Source organism: Spermophilus citellus (assembly GCF_964194105.1).
Source record: "Spermophilus citellus genome assembly, chromosome: 15".
Classification (NCBI taxonomy): Eukaryota; Metazoa; Chordata; class Mammalia; order Rodentia; family Sciuridae; genus Spermophilus; species Spermophilus citellus.
In genome coordinates, this window is record NC_138195.1 from 86,901,162 (window position 1) to 86,918,471 (window position 17,310).

General features: G+C 39.7%; 1 protein-coding gene across 2 annotated transcripts in view; it reads right to left on the reverse strand.

The window, feature by feature from the left end:
- Positions 1 to 86: 86 nt before the first annotated feature.
- Positions 87 to 17,310, reverse strand: part of MCMBP (minichromosome maintenance complex binding protein) — a 38,821-nt gene continuing 21,597 nt past the window's right edge. The window contains exons 7-16 of one of the 2 annotated variants that reach the window (XM_081268356.1): positions 16,829 to 16,980; positions 15,406 to 15,506; positions 13,128 to 13,300; positions 12,677 to 12,800; positions 10,907 to 11,024; positions 8,163 to 8,328; positions 7,151 to 7,284; positions 5,721 to 5,885; positions 2,984 to 3,072; positions 87 to 2,412 (exon numbers count right to left, since the gene is read on the reverse strand). In XM_081268356.1, the coding sequence (XP_081124482.1) occupies positions 2,286 to 2,412; positions 2,984 to 3,072; positions 5,721 to 5,885; positions 7,151 to 7,284; positions 8,163 to 8,328; positions 10,907 to 11,024; positions 12,677 to 12,800; positions 13,128 to 13,300; positions 15,406 to 15,506; positions 16,829 to 16,980 (1,349 nt within the window). In that variant the 3' untranslated portion in view covers positions 87 to 2,285. Of the gene's footprint in view, positions 2,413 to 2,983; positions 3,073 to 5,720; positions 5,886 to 7,150; positions 7,285 to 8,162; positions 8,329 to 10,906; positions 11,025 to 12,676; positions 12,801 to 13,121; positions 13,301 to 15,405; positions 15,507 to 16,828; positions 16,981 to 17,310 lie in introns of both variants that reach the window. The other variant, XM_081268355.1, reaches the window with a different exon arrangement.

A 17,310-nucleotide genomic window follows, 5' to 3' on the forward strand; every position in this document is an offset into this window, starting at 1 on the left:
TATTCTGAGTGTTATTTCAGTTCTTTGAAGTATTCTCATGATTTTGAAAATGATGAAAGTGAATCAAACAGTACTTTTAAATTCCAAACATTCAAAACTGAATGCTTTATTCTGTTCTTACCAACTTGGTCTTGAAAATAATGTTCTACAACACAAGTAAAAATACAAGCCAAGATCAGGTGAGAAAATAAGCATATATAAGTTCCACAGAAATGAATTCCAAAGAGATTTTTTGAAAACTAAAGGCAATGTTTACAACAAAGATATATAATGTCTGGATTAATAATCTTGCCTTTAATAAGAACAACAAATCTGAACGTGTGTGTTCCTAAGGGAGAGTGTGTAATCTGCCTGGGTGGGTCGTGGGCAGGAGAGCATTTGCACCACCTCCTGTAAATAAATTCACCCTGTAATGTGTTTCCAAGTGAACACAGGGCTTGTACACATAGACCATATCTTACATAATTCATGAAAAACAGTCCAAGGTACTGATAATTGGGGAAGTTTTATTTCAAGGGAACGTTTCTGCAAGATCAAGCAAAATTATGATTTCTTTGGTAGATTATCATTTACATTGGCACAGTCAAGACACATGGAAACTAACCTACTTTGTTCTAGGACAAAGATAATGTTTTTCATTCTCAGATTCAGTTGAGCCTTCATTTTATTTCTGAAAGTTGAAGGAAGGTGTAGTCTACCAGTTATAAAAATGAAAACCAGTTAGAATTCTAATATAAACATTATTTACATTAGTTTATAAAAATAGATTTAAATGTAGGAAAAGAACAACTAATTTTTACTTCCCTTCATTAGGCATAATGAATTCCTTGACTTTTCAAGGCTGACCCTGTTTTCTTGGTTAAAATCAATGTCAACTTAAGCCTTCCTTACATGAAAAAAATTTTAAGGACTCATTTAATTGATCTGTTTTCAATGAGGTAAGTTACTAGATTTATATATACCATTGGTAGCTTAAAAAAGCATTCTAACCCTTCTAAAGACTCTTGTTGCCACAATGATACTATTTTGCTTTCTACACATTAGTAATATTTCATTCCTTTAAAGATTTGTACATCAAAACCAATTGGTCTGGGGAAAACATAACCTTGCATTGGGCCTTTACAGGACTAGCAGATAATATTTCTTCATCCAGCACATTTGGAACTGATAAACTTCTATGTCTCAAAATCCAATCTTTAAAGTAAAGTAAAGCCATTTATTAGTTTTAAAATCCTTTTTTCTCTTCTGGGGATACAGTGCAGTGGTGCAGCTTGCCTAACAGAGGTGAGGCCCTACCTTCCATCTCAGCACCATTAAAAAAAAAAAAAAGCTTTTCCTAAAGAGTTATTTTAAAAAATATTTTTTAAGTCTACTTAGATTCTTTTTTTTTTTTTTTTTTTTTTTTAAATTTCAACAGAACTTCATTAGGTTGTGTTCCCTTAAGTGAGTCCCATAAAATAGTAGTTTCCAAATGTACTGGGATGTAATGAGAAACATAAGGACAATATAGCGTTCTTCAAAAAGCTATATTTATTCCATTTAAAAGACTACCTCTTATTCTGAGATTGTCCTTTTATTTAAAAAAAAAAAACTCAAATATATCCACAATGATTTCTTTCAGATTACTTGCCAAAATAAATTGACAACCCTGTCCCCAAATTTTCAGAATTTTACTGGTCCATAAAATGCAAAATCTGGGTACCAGTGCCATGTAAAAGGCTAGTTTTTCAAGCTGTTAATAACTGTTAGAATGTTTCTGTGGTCAAATATCTGGGAAATGATACTATAGGATTTCACCCGTGAATCTAGCAAGTATGTCCATTCACCAAACTTTGACTACTGAACATACTCAAATCCACTGTTAATTGGAAAGACAGAAATCTCAAGAGCACAATCCCTCCAACTTTGAAATTACAACAATTTTCTTCAAATGAAGTTAACATTAGCATTTGAACAGAGTCTGGCCTATGACTTAGCTGCAGCTAAGGAAATAGGTATAATCAGCAACATTTATCAATATTAAACTTTTAATATCAAATACATTTTTGTACACCATTACTAATTTATATCATTATAAAACAAAACTTCAAAAGTTCCATAAAATCAGTAAGGTAAAAGCCCTCACTGAGTATCATATAAACTTCAGATGTCACCAGGCTTGATTTCAGGAAAAGTCATTGGATTTTGATACAAATTATGTATAAAACTGTGGTATAAATGATATTTGAATTTTACAATAACGTGGCTACAGTTTGCCCATTACTACTCAAATAGGTATCAGAACTTTAAAGTTCATTTCCATTCACACATTTTTGCTGTTGAAGCCTGTTTCTTCTTAAAGACTCGAGCTGCTTTGCTCTTAGCCATCGTTCTCTTGACAGTGTCGTCTGCCCAGCACTGAGAGACAGAAACCTGGTTTGAAACAGAAACACATTTAAGTCTAAGAAAAAATTTAAGATCTAGGAATACTATTAAAAAAAATTGTCCAAGTGGTGCCACCTGTAATCCCAGCAGCTTTGGAGGCTAAGGCAGAGGATTGCGAGTTCAAAGCCAGCCTCAGCAACTTAGCGAGACCCTGTCTCTAAATAAAAAACAAAAAGGGCTAGGGATGTGGCTCAGAGGCCCTGAGTTGAATCTCGGGTACCAAAAAAAAAAAAAAAAAAAAAGCACACACACACAAAAAAACCCCACAGTCCAGACGAAGACCACCTACACACAAGTCAAGAGCTAGGTTAGACCCCACAAGGAATTCCCAGAAGAGCAAGAATTGGAGGGTAGCTGGCTCTTTGAAGCTTAGAGGATAAGCAGCATTCCTGTTCCATTTATGAGGCAACTGTCCAAACAGAATTCCCCCTCAATAATCCCTTCTTTAGAAGGCGTTGTTTAAAAAGAAAAAAATTCTGCTGTTTTTAGAAGTCTGAGTTACTGCTAAATAAATGCACAGCTTTCAGAAAAAGCAATTATGAGCATATATACTACTCACCGTGCTACCACGAGCAGCTGGTGGAGGTCATCAGCAGTGATGCTCTGAGGGTCATTCTTTCGCATTTCCACAAAATCATCTTCAACTGCCTTTATTGAAAGAGTAAATGTACTTTATAAGGTTCCTTTAAAACTCCCTTAAGTGTACTTTAAAACCATTATTTTTGTAAGAAATAAGATACTTGGTCCTTTGATTAATGTAAAAATGAGGATGTCAGCTCCACCTCTTAGACAAACAAGAATATAGATGGAAAAAAGGATGGAGAACTGAAATTTTACAGAAAAATGCTACTGATGAAAATATTCTAAACAAAATAAAATGAGAAGGTGAAACAAATTAGCAACTTGCATAACAACTGATGCCTTTGAATAGGGAAGAGTGACATCCATGAAAACTGCAGAAAGCAGTGATCAGAATCCGCTTTTTCAAACCTCTGGAAATAAACGTGACCCTAGCAGCAATCTAGGGAACATTTATGAAGGAAAAAGAGGTGATTCTTGGTAAGAAAGATGAGCTTTGTGGCATTTTAACTTGTTTTACTCCCATATTCTACAATACCGGGGGCCCCCTGGTGATAGCTTCAAAAATGGCAGACTAGAGCACAGAACAGGGCCAGAGTTTCTTCAAAGCGGGGCTGCCAGAGAACTGTCATTATCTGACCTTTTTGGTGATTTCCTGGAAGACTCACCAATGGGGACATGGCTTAGTGGTAAAGTGCTTGCCTAGCACATGCAATGTGTTTGATCTTTAGAACCTCAAAAAGAGGGGAAAGGGGGCCAGGATTGTGGCTCAGTGGTAGAGCACTTGCCTAGCATGCATGAGGGACTGGGATTGATCCTCGGCATTACATAAAAATAAAAACGAAATAAAGGTATTGTGTCCATCTACAACTAAAAGATATTTTTTAAATGTTTCTAAAACAAAGCGGGGGGGGGGGGATAAATCTAAAAGCACTAACACACAACAAACCCTAGAACCTAGTTTCTAAAACAGAGGTGCCACATTATGTTATTTGAAATGTCTGATTATCAACAAAAATCAGATATGCAAAGATGAAGGTACACACAGCCCACGAACTGAGAATAAAGAGTCAAAAGAAACTGTCCCTGAAGAAACCCAAATATAGACCCACTGGACAAACATTTTAATCTGGTTATTTTAAAATCTTCAGAGAAGTAAAAGAGACCACGTACAATGGTGCACTTTTACCTGCAGTCCAGAAAGAGTTCTAAATCGAGAGCCATTCTAAGTGTTGTGACAAAATCTTGCCCTGTCCTGTCTGGAACATGTCATCCTTCATTGGCATATTCACACTGTGTATGCCACCTGCTCTGTGGCAGTTGAGAGGGGAAGAGACCACATTCACTGAACTTTTATTACAGTATATTGCTATAAATGTTCTCTCATCAATTATGGTTGTCAATCTCTTGCTGTGCTTAATGCATGAATCCTGTCAGAGAGCATTATCTGTGGTTTCAGGCTCACACTGGGGATCCTGGGATGAATCTTTCGTAAGTAAGGGGGGAGGGGCTACTGTATAAACTAAAGGAAACTAAGAGAACATGTCTTACTAAATAGAGAATGGCAAAGCCAGACAAGACAAGGGTTGGGGTGGGAGCTGTGGCTCAGTGGCAGAGCACAGAGCCCTTGCCTGGCATATTTGAGACTCTGGATCTGCTCTGCAGCAACACATACACACACACAATAATTGGAAATAACAAACAAAAAAACCAGAGATATTCTTGAATGCTGTAGAAAATGACTGATCATGTACGAAGGATCCTGTCACCAGAAACCACAGAACAGAAGTAGGAGGCAGTGAAAAGACACAAAGGGCTAAGAAAAAGATGATACCCAGAATTCTACATTCAGCAAAATTAGCCTTAAGGAGAACAATCCCATCGAGGTGCAGTGAAATCCCAATGACTTGGGAGGCTGCAGCAGAAGGATCACAAGTTTGAAGCTGGTCTTAGCAACTTAGTGAGACCCTGTCTCAAACAATAAGGGCCAGGGATATAGCTCAGTGGTAGAGTGTCCCTGGTTCAATCCCCATTACATGGGAGAGAAAAGACAATACCAGATAAGCAAAATCTTTCTCATGAACAGATGTGTCCTACAAAAAACACTAAAGGGAGTTCTTTAGGCTGAAATGAAAGGACGCTAGACAAGAACATGAACCCGCAGGATGAAACAAATGGCACCAGCAAAGGCAACTGCACAGTTAATAGAGATCAGCAGAAATGCCTGATTTAAAAGACAGGTACGTAAAGTAATAATTATCAATGCATACAGGTGGAATTTTTATGACAATAGCATGGAGAAAAAAAATCATAACGAAGCAAAATTTTTGTGTATTCTTGTAATTAAATTGACCATTAATCCTAAATGATTATATAATTACGATATTAAGAGCTGGGGATGTGGTTCAATGGGAAAAACACTTGCCTAGCATGTGTGAGGTCCCCAGTTCAATCCCCCAGTACCGCCAAAAAAAAAAAGATATTAATAATTTTAGCTCCTGGGAAGCTACTAAGAAAATATTATTTTTAAAAAAGTCCAGGGAGTAAAATGAGACAGCAGAAAACAATATCTATTTCAAACAAACAAAGACTATAAAGGAAGAAAAAGGAAAGACATAGAAAGCAAAGAGCAAATTTACCCCATCTGTAATAATAAATGTAAATTGGCAAAACATTACAATTTACACAGGGAAATCCTTGATGTAACTTGAATGTACCTTGGTTATTTCATCAGATATACTATAATCCAGGAATCTCAAAAGGGTCAGGTAGATGCGGAATTTGTTCAGCACAGAAGGCAGCACCGCCGAGAGGAGGCTATTCGTGTACTCCTCCATGTTTGGAGGGATTAGCTGAGGCTGTAAATGAATCTGACAGTCTGCCTGAAAAGAGAAACGGGACCCAGTATTTTTCAAATTCCTAGATTAAGCTACATGTGCAGAAGCTGCATGCTCTATCAGCTTCCAAGGGAATTAGGAAATACCACTTAATTTTTCGAGAGGGAATTAGTTTTTAATATGATTTACATACATTATAACTACCACAGCAATTATTACTGAGGCTAGCTTTTGCCGGGTGTGGTGGCACATGCCTGTAATCCCAGAGACTCAGGAGGCTGAGGCAGGAGGATTGTGAGTTAAAAGCCAGCCTCAGCAACTTAGCAAGGCCTTGAGCAACTCAGCAAGACCCTGTCTCTAATAAGATATAAAAAAGGACTGGGGATGTGGCTTAGTGGTTATGAGCCCCTGGGTTCAATCCATGGTACCCCAAAAAATGGAGGTCTGGGAATGTAGCTCAGTGGTAAAGTACCCTTGGATTCAATTCCTAATACTGCAAAAGGGGAAAGAAAAAAAAAAAAAAAACCTCAATGGTATCAATAAACATAAAAAAAAGGTGGACATCTCTAAAAGGCAGTTATCATTATTATTATTATTTTTTAAATGGTGCTGGGGAATGAACCCAGGGCCTTGGGCACACTAGGCAAGCACTCTACCGACTGACCTATATCCCCAGCACAGCCCAGGCTATTCCTGAACTTGAGATCCTCCTGCCTCAGACTCCTGAGTTGCTGGGATTACAGGCATGCACCACCATGCACTACCATTCCTGGCCAATTTAACTTTTTATTGTACTTTTCCACAGAAAACTTACTAATGTCAAAGGTTATTCCTCATGTTCACAAGTGAACTCTACAGAGTAGCTATACACCTTTTAAATACCTGGGATGTATTTCTCATCATCCTCAAAATTCAAACCTCTTGATCAGCCAGTCCATTTCACCATAAAGTATAAAATTCATTACCAGGTGATTAGGGACATTTAATAACGAAAGCTAAACTATTTCTCATGTAAGTGACAGAAAATAATGGGACAAAGGCAATCAAGCAGAAGTCTGGATGTTAATCCACCTGCAGACAGCTTTTACTTTGTACGCTCAGATGGGGGCATGTCTTGCTAATAGCCAGGTGATCCTGTGACTTCCTGATGGCTGCTTCTTGGTAGCTGTAAGTTTCCATCCCAAGGCAGGAACAAAATAACTTATTCCCTAATTAACAGTCAGCAGCCACAATGAAGAAATAGAACTTAGAAGCAACACCAAAATAAAACAAAAACATAGCCATCTACATTTAAAAGTGACTCTTTTTACCGGGAGGAGTGACCGCCCCTCTGAAGTAATCAGTACATTGATACTGCAGGGAAATTCCATCTGGTGGTAACTGAAGTCATAGTCCACCTTCTGCCAGGTTATTAGGTTGCTCAGAGCTGTCACATTGTGAACACCTAGAAGAGTAAGAACATCATTTTCAGTCACTTGATCTTAATCATAGGAATATCAGTTTGGCTGACAAGGATTATAGATGTGAGATTTGTGCTGCTTAAATAAAGACTATGAGGGATGACCGATTTATAAGCTGAGGGTTCCCAAGCAAACATTCACTAGGTGATGAGCTCCGCAGACAGACAGCATGAGGCCTGCTGGAGCTGTCTGGGACAAAGAATACTCACCCTAATGCCTAATGTCTGATCCACCACAGGATACTAATGGGAGCCCAGCAAGTGAGGTCACTTCCTAGGTGGTGTGGTCACAGGGCTACAGTGATCTTACTCAATTTGACTGGGCCTATTCTCACCTTTGCCTGAGGTGTACACAGCCTACAGTACTGTTTCTTCTATTTTTACCTCCTGAACTGATCACCAGCACAATGCCATCTTGATTCTCTTCACCTGAGCACAAGATAAGGCACTCCACTTTCTTGTGATTTTATAACATGCTCCACAAGTGAGGTTAGTTCAAACCATATGATCCATTAAATATTTTTTTCAAAGATTCTCTACAAAATGTTTAAAAAGTTCAATGGGAGATATCAAATGTTTTACTACATCTTCTCTATACCTCTCCTATGAGGTAGCAGATTAAAGGCAAAACCTCCCATTTCAGCCTTTAAAAAGCTATTTGTGCTAATGTACTGCTTTAAAAATCGTGAAGACTAAATAGTTGAGTGCACAATTTATGATGTTTAATTAAATGCACACACCAAGCCTTCATCTGAAATATTTTCCAATACACATTTGTCTTCATCCACAGACATCCTTTTGAAAAGTCATTACCAGGCTTAACTTTAGCCAGAAAAGGGTGACGGGGGTGTCCATGTGCATACCTGGGGTGTCCAGCTGCCCTTGTTCCAGGAGCGTTTCATCGATGAAGAGGGAAGTGTTGTTGGGCAGCTGGAGGAGTCCACTGACCAAGCGGTTGGCTGTGTAGTCTTTGTGAGGAGTGAATTTTAAGTGGTTCATGTTCTCTATAGTCATCTGCAGGCGAAAGGACTGCAAGGGAAATGCTTTAATGAGCAAGGATTGAAGTTTCCTGTTGTAAGAAAGCATGTATTTGGAGTCAAAAACTTTTTTCAGATAGAATGATCTTATATATTTCTAAGGGAGTAATGACATGACCTCTAGAACTCTGAGACACACAGATACAGCTATTTTCTATGTTAGATTTTCACTCACTCTGGAAGCAGTTTATTCTCAAATGTCTTATTCAATAGTCTTAAAGAATCAGTTCTATTCTGTCGGTGACAAATGGTAGACAACTGACTTCTTCCCATAACACAAGCTAGCAAAACAAAGTATTTTATTCTTCAAGAAAGGGAGAGAAAAACATCATTTTTCACTATGCTCTTTGGATGAAAATCACATTCATTCATCATTGACTACTACAGACACTTTTGAAGTGCTGAGAGAAAATTCAAGGAGCAGAGCACACTGAACCATCTTGGTGCTGCAGAGCTCATCGCTGTTGCCCCAAGTCTGCCAGAGCAGGGAATCCGCCAAGCCCTGGACACTGCCTCTATACTCAGCCCACAGCACTCCCAGTGCCCCTTGGCCCTGCCCTCAATGCACTTCACTTTTCTAGACTCAGCCTGAGAAGCAGCATATGTGGTGGGGTGGGAAGCCAGGCTTGGCACTGCAGAGCACAGGCAGGCCATTCTCGCATAACCTGCTACGTAAGACCGTAAATAGCCAAGTGTGCAGGAAGTACTTCTAGACACAGGAGGTGATGGGATGTGGTAAAGTGAAAAAGCAAATGACCACCAAAGTGGTGCAGGAAGAGAATACGAAGGGGAAAGCTCACACCACATTAGAACCTATAGCACTTTCCTCTGATAACATGCAAGGATGCTCACTCTTGCCCTCCATATGTGCTACTTAAACCTTGGCCTCCCAGTTGAGTGGCCTCGGGTTGCCTCTCGGTTTCCCCAGGGCTCATTCCATGCTGGCATTCCTCACACTGCCAAGCACACACTCCTTGGTGGCTCTGAATCTGTTCTCTGCACAGCCCCTGAGCAGCCCCCAGGTCTGTCACTGTACTCCCCCGAGTTCTGTCAGGAGGCGTCCTGGGAGCTAGGCTTTTCCTGCCCATGCTATGAATGTTGGCAGCCCTGTCCAGGGCCACTACCAGGACTCTGTCTCCTCCTCCTGGGGCTTTATTCTATAGGGCACATAAATGACATACCATAGATTAATTTATTTGTTGGTCTTTCACCACAAAAATTTAAGCTCCATGAGGGCAAGGGATCTATTTCAGTAATTACTGAAAAGTGGTAGAGAGCTGGGTGCCATGGCTCACACCTGTAATTCCAGCAGCAACTTGGGTGGCTGAGGCAGGAAGATCTAAAATTTGAGGCCAGCCTGGGCGACTTAGCAAGATCCTATCTCAAAACAACAACAAAAAAAGGGGGGTAGGGGTGTGGTGCAGTGGTAGAGGGCCTCTGCTCTGGGTTCAACTCCCAATGATACACAAACACACCCACACCCACAAAGTGGTACAGAACCTAGGGAATTGCCAAGACTCTCTAATGGGGCCTATGAGATAAAAATTATGATTTTTACCCAGATATTTTCAATGTACAAGATTAAGACTAATGAATTTTACTGCAGCAGATAAAATTACACATTCCAACTACCCTTCCAAAAAAAAATAATCAAAACATCACATTATAACAGACTGAATGCAAAGACAAAAAAATCTAGGGATCTCCTATTAATTTAGATATTAAAGAGATTAGCAAAAATGTAGAAAAAGGTCATTTTTACTACTTTTTCTTTTTTTAATTTGGGAAAAGTTATTTTTACAAAAACACCTATGTTTGTATGTAATTATTATTTTAACATTTTCAATTTTACTTCTAAAATGTGGGAAATTAATGATACATGCACCCAACATAAAATAGCTCTCTGCATCTTAGGACTTTATCAGAGGGAGAAAGGCTCATCTATTCTGGTCACTGCTCCTTAAGGATCTGCAAAAATGCTAGCACTTAGACACACTCAATAAACTGGTTCAGTGACTGATCCAGACCAAACTCTTACATTCCCAAAGCAAGAGGGGATCAGTATTTTCTATCACATGATGTGTCAGACGCAATTCCCCTGTTCCCAAGATCCTTACACACAGAAATACTGTACTCCAGATCACCTGGCAAGTAAAGAAAGCTCAACTTCCCAAATAACAATTGAAACTGGGGCAATGAAGATGAAGGTCTTTTTTTTTTAATTACCTTAGCTAAAAGGAGGAGGTTCCTATAATTTAGAGCTCATTTAGATTAAAGATTTTAATGCAAAGGATACCAAATTGCACAAATTGGCATTGACTGAGAGTACAATTTTAAGAGTTACTGAGATTGTGTGACTTGTTAGACTTACAGAAATTTGTACTAATGCAAGAAATGTGAGACGTTTAGGAGAGAGAGCATGCTTTCAATCATGTAACTTGGCAGGCTTTGTTTCCCCTTAAGTGACAGCTACTAAAATCTCAAATTTAGGTATGTGGGTTGAATGGAAGACAATGAGAAGGATTTTTGGTGTGCTTTATGTTTATGATGAGTATTTATATTGATCTTACTGCTGGAACAAGATGTTGAATAATTCGATATAAGTGTTCTGTGAAGGTACTATTCCGTGGGCAACCACTCAAGTTAACTGTAAATTTTCCTAGTGGAAGAACATCTCTTCTTGTATATCTAGGGAAAAAAAAAGAAAAAAGAAAAAAAAAGAAAGAAAGAAAGAAAGAAAGAAAAATAAATCAATAAATGAGATAATGAAGTGACTTCCTGATTTCATTAAAAAGCAAATAAAAATTAGCTTACTGTTATCATTAAAAATATAGAATAATATTCAGGCTAGCTTTTTCTTTCTTTTTTTTTGGTGTGTGGTACTGGGGATTGAACCCAGGAGCACTCTACCTCTGCACTATACACCTGTCCCTTCTTTTTTATTTTGAGACAGGGTCTTAGTAGGGTTTCCAGGCTGACCCTCAAACTTATAATCCTCCTGCCTCAGTCTCAAGCAGCTGGAATTTGTCTAGCTATTTGATCTACCAGAATAACTGCAAATAAAATTAATAGCCAATATTATTCTAAGCGCTTATACACTTACTCATTTCATTTCCAAACATTCTGAGATAGGTTTTATTATTTTTGTTTTACAGATGAGAAATATTGAGGCACAGAACTTGTATAGTTGGAATATTATTCAAAATATGCGAGACCCAAAATACTTCGGATTTTAGAATATTTGCATAGACCTTACTGGGTAAGCATCGATAATCTGAAATCCAAAACCCATAATGCTCCATAATCTGAAACAGAGCCCAGTGGTGCTCAAAAAGTTTCAGAGCTGGGATTATTTCCAGTTTGGGGATTAGAGATATTTGACCTATAACAGGCTCGTCTAGTCAGAAACTGATAGAGCCGAGATTCAAAATCAGGCAGTTTGGTTCCAATATCTGAGCTCTCAGTCATTACGTACCACTATCTTAGATCCCACCAGAGGAAAGTAAGAATCATGGCACCAAGCTGTTTACTACAATGTTGTGGTTAACCACAGAGAAAAACTAGAAGATGTTTACAGTACAACACAACTATATAATGAACCAGTGTGCAGCCATTAAAAAGTTCATGAAGAATTATAATGGGAAAATGTTTTATATGTATTAAATGCTAAAAGGCAACATATGGGTATAACTGATAACTATATTGGTATATATAATGTATGTATATATATATATATATATATATATATATATACACATAAAAACATGAATAAGTACCACAGTGGTACCTGAGATTATCTCCCAGTGGTGAGATAACAGATGACTGCTATTTTCTTCAAGTTCCTTGAACTTATTGAAGGAGCACATTATTTTTGAAATCAGAAAACAAAGTGGAGTCAAAGGGTGAGGCTAATGTCAATGTATAAATTAAAATGTGCACATGATGTAACTTGTTGACTGTCTTTTAGAAGCAAAGCCTCCGGATGTGCAAACAGAATTCAGAATGTAAAAAGTGGCTGGGATTCAGCTCAGTAGTCTAGCATGTTCCGGCCCTGGGTTCAATCCCTAGCACTGCAAAAAAAGAAAAGGAAAAGGAAAAAGGAAAAAAAAAAAAAAAAGAAGAAGCTCATTTTACTCATCAGCCAGGCCCTTTATTTGATTTTGGCTCTAACATTGAGGGGACATAATCAAAAAACTGAAGCGAACAAAGAATTGGCCTAACACTTGTTAACACTAGATGTGAAGCCTAATAAGTTACACCAGAACCTTCCCGACCTTTTCCACTGGCTACACCACACTGAAATGCCCTTAATACCCACCAAGAATACAGACGGCACTTACACTGTAGAGATGAGGTGCAATATCAGGTACTCGGCAGCCAGGCTATCCCCCAGCAGCGCGTGTGTGAGGAACCCAAGCAGCTCTGCTCTGACTGGAGACAACTCGGACATGAAGGCCGACACGACTGCAGGAGGAAGAAAAGCCACTCAGAGTACACGCCAGCTCCTCTAGGAATCTCGGAGCAAATGAGCTGTGCTCAGCAGGTAATTGGTGTGCACCTGAACACTGGCCGCTCAGTGACAAATGAGGGTGCTCCTGGGACAATGACAGCTTGCACCCTCTTTCTCTCCCCCTCGATAAGAGAATTAACATGAGGAGAACGGGGCCCAGTACAGACATTACAGGAAACACCTATTCTGATGGAGGAGGAACTAACTCAGCACCACTCTTGAGTGTAAGCCACAGGCAGCTCTGGACCTAGGAAGGAAGAGTCTGGCTCACTTACACTTACAGGTTCTGCTCTCCTCTTTGTTAAGGCAGGCAGGTAACAACGGATTGATGTGCTGCAGCTTCTGGGCTAAAATCACATGAATTCTTGGCACCAAGGAGGCAGGAGGACTGTGTACCCTCTGCTCCTCTGCTGTGTCTGTGCACTCCATAGGGTCCAGCAATGCAGAAGCATCCCTGTATTAGACACCAATTGCAAAGGTGTGAATGTAATGTGCATATCTGAAGGCAAAATTAGAATTCAAGCCAAGACTACTTCTCTCCTGAGACAGGAGAAAGTGGATCCTCATTCTCAAAAGTTTCCCCACAGAGATTTCAGGCCAGTTTGATAGAATAAACTTATTCCATTCTTCATAACTGACGGTTTCCACTCGACATGCTGTCACTAGCACTGCCATCAATGGGCTACAGAATGTCATTCATAAGGTTATTTTGACACACACACTCATTCCGGAACTACCAACTGAGATATCAAGTACTTCATCACATATCTCCAAACTGGAGTCTTTTTCTCAAAAGTCATGCAGTAGCTATTTTTCAGTGTATGGAGAATCATTTGTCTCTACCTTGCTATTTGTCTTTGCTAAATTTTATTCTTACCTGATATCTTCCTTGAATATTGAGTAGAAAAGCCATTAAGATGGCATGCATTTTTCAGATTTGCTAAATAAATTAGTATATAATGAATTGATTGTGAGATTGAAATAAATGACTAAAAGGTTTTAAAATCTTTGACTATTCTAACACATACTACATAATACACAATATTCATTCGACACTGTGCACACAAATTCATGAAAAGCTCACAGCTACCCTTATTTCCAGTGAGGAAACCAAGCTCAAGGTTGCACTGTCACTGAGTGGCCAAAGAGGATTCTAACCCTGCTGTTTGTCCCAGCCTGTGCTCCCACTTCTAAGCTAAGCAATAATTCAGGAGGAAAGTATTCATAGCCATAACTAGCCAAGATAAGCAATTTTAGGGACTGTTACTAAGAGATTATTAGATTTACTTTTAAGTTATTTAAAATGTGCTTTGCAACATTTTTATCTAGTATGAAAAATGTAAGTTCTTCCTTTGCAGACCATGATAAATATCTAGTCTTCAACAAGAGAACTCTACTGTATCCAGGGAACAGTAGTCCTCTCTTTGGGAAACAGTAAAAGAAAAAATAATGAGGGACTGGGGCTGTGGCTCAGTGGTTGAGTGCTTGCCTGGTATGTGTGAGGCCCTAGGTTCAATCCTCAGCACCACATATAAACAAAGTAAAAACTCCATTGGCAACTAAAAGAATATTAAAAAATAATAATAATAATGAGGAAAATGTGGATTTCTACTACATTTTGTTAAATGAGAAAAATTAAAAGTACAAATGATTTAATACACGTTTGCTTCCTTTTATGGAAGAAAAAAGGGCTGATTAAAAAAAATACAAATATCTACCTATTTTTGTGAAAAAGAAATATTGGCAGGATAAACCCGCTGGGTGGAACAGGGATGTGACGGGGATGGCAGGAACAGCATCCTGAGATGTTCTGATTTGTCAACATCAACGTTCCTTTTTTTTTTTTTAATCAAAACAGTAAGGACGGAGGAAAAAACTCAGCTGAAACAATCAGACACAAATGAACCTATGTGAAATGAATCATGGAATCACAGTGAAGGGGAGAGAAGTTAAATGAGGAACTTCAGAACACAACTGCGACAACACAGACTCATTCTAAAATAAATTCCTACTAGCTACTTGGGATGTTGAGGCAGGAAGATCGTGAGTCTGAGGCCAGCCTGGGCAACTCAGTGAGACCCTGTCTCAAAATTTTAGAAGGATCGGGGTTGAAGCTCAGTGTCAGAGCTCCCAAAGTTCAATACCTAGTACAAATTAGTGCCAAACAACAAAAAATTGATGTCTGCAATTTATCGACACATGTTCTCCAAATGTGTGTACATAGAGCATGAATGAGTGGCAAAGCACACAGGGCCGAGCACTGAGAACCGGTAAGTCTGGGTAGAGGGCATGAGGGAGTTCTCCTAACTATCCTGCCACTTTTCTGCATGTGTGAGATTATATCAGAATAAAAACTGATGCACAAGGGGCTGGGGTTGTGGCTCAGCGGCAGAGTGCCCGCCTCGCATGTAAGAGACTCTCAGTTCGATCCTCAGCACCATATAAAAACAAATAAATAAAACAAAGGCATTATGTCCAACTATAAGTAAAAAACAAATATATAAAAAAAACAAAACCCAAAACAAAAACTGATGCACAAAACAGAGAAAACGGACTCGCCTCTCATCGTTACCCAGTATGCTCAGCACAGGGTCCACAGAGAGCACGCCATACAACTCGAGGACGTCGTTCACTTTGAAGCCCTCCCAGTCTTCGTAGACCTGCGGCAACCACAGGAGACACGACGTCAGAGCCCACACGGGCAGCCCAGACAGTACTGCCGCTGCAGGTCCAGGGCCCCGGAGACTTGGGCCCAGGAGGGACCCGTGCACTTCACAGAGGAGACCAAGAGGGCAAGGTACTGGCCTGCGGTCACGGCTAGTCAGCAAGGTAAAAACCCAGCCCGACCAGTGCTGTTTCAACAAGCCATCCTTCACAGAAAGGGCTGCCCAGAATGGGAGATAGGGCACACGTCATCTCAAAACCCACCAGTGAGCAGGAAAACCAACCCGGAGCTCCAGGATCGTCAGTGTTAGGCTTCCTCAGAACCCATGCAACATTTAGGGGATTAATACAAAACACAGCGTGGCCACGGGATGTTTCACAACAACAAACTTTCAAAACCGTCTGTTGAAAGGGGCTTTTGTCAAAGTCTCCCATTGTAAGGCAGGATGCAAGCAAGGACTCGGAAGAATGTGGTAATTTCAGCCCCAGCACTGTGACTGAAGAGCCATTTAAGTTAAAGCCACAACGAACACAAATGGAGATTCTCGGTGATCATTTCTGAACTTCCTAACTCTTGTTTACCTATCAGTTTCAAAAAACCAGAATAAGCAAGACAGAACAAATTTTTAATGTTTTTTCTTCTGTTTTAAATATACGTGAGAAATGGGTTTTAATATGAAAAGAAAAAAAGGCAAAAATGAAATAGATATCATACTAGAAATAACACTAGGAAGGAAGTAGACATAAATTAAAAAGTTGTTCCACTTTTGCTTTTGATTATTGAGAATGCTGTGGTAGCCATAATAATGGCCCCTCAAAGACTTGGTGTCCTAGTCCTTGTCAATGTTACCGTAAGCGCAAGAGGGGCTTGCCAGTGTGACTGAAGACCTCGACATGGGGAGATTACCCTGGAGTACGAGGGTGGGCCCAGTGCTACCACGTAAGTCCTTAAGAAGGGGACGTTCTGGCTAATGGTCAGACAGAGATGTGGCTGAGAACAGGCAGGTGTGTTATTGCTGAGTTCAAGATGGAGCTTCAAAGGGCCCTGGCCAAGGGTGCAGCCTCCTCTAGAAGCTGGATAAGGCAAAAACCAAACTCACTCCCAGATGCTGTTCTAGAGCCTTGAGAAAGGAATTAACCCCAATGAGACGAACATTAGACTTCTGATCCAAACCCACAAAATAATAAGCTTCTGTCGCCACAGGTCTCTCAGGTTTACTGTCATTTATTACAGCAGCAAAACACACATAAATGCCAAGAGGTTTCCATTTCAATTTTGAGACATATAACCCACCGGTCACCGTTAGGACTTCATTACCTTTACAAGGCAGGCAGGGCCCTTCTCTCCTGGCAGTGGGAAATTCAGATCAAAAGGGGAAGAGAAGTTGAGGGAGCTCAGCTGCTGCCCGGTGGAAGCTTCTGTTTCTAAACGCTTTGGTTCTCCACGCCACTGAAGGCCGCCAGCACTCCCTAAGTTCAAAGAACACGTTGCACTTAGTCATTGCTAAAGCCTCCTGGCGAAAAGGAACATTCCAGAGTGCCTCTTAAGTTGATAATGATATTCTTCAGCTCAAAAAGCTCAAGCTGCTACATGGTTTAAAAAAAATACTAAAAAATAGAACAAGAATATGGATTTGAAATTTTAAATTCTTTTCCTACCATAAAATGGCAATCAATTGCTCCCACCCAATCTCACGTAAGCACTTTAAGAAGTTAATGTTCAATATGGCTACTCTGACACGTCTGATCCAAGAATACACGCTCTACTTACAACAGAACTCTTTGGGAGAACACACATTT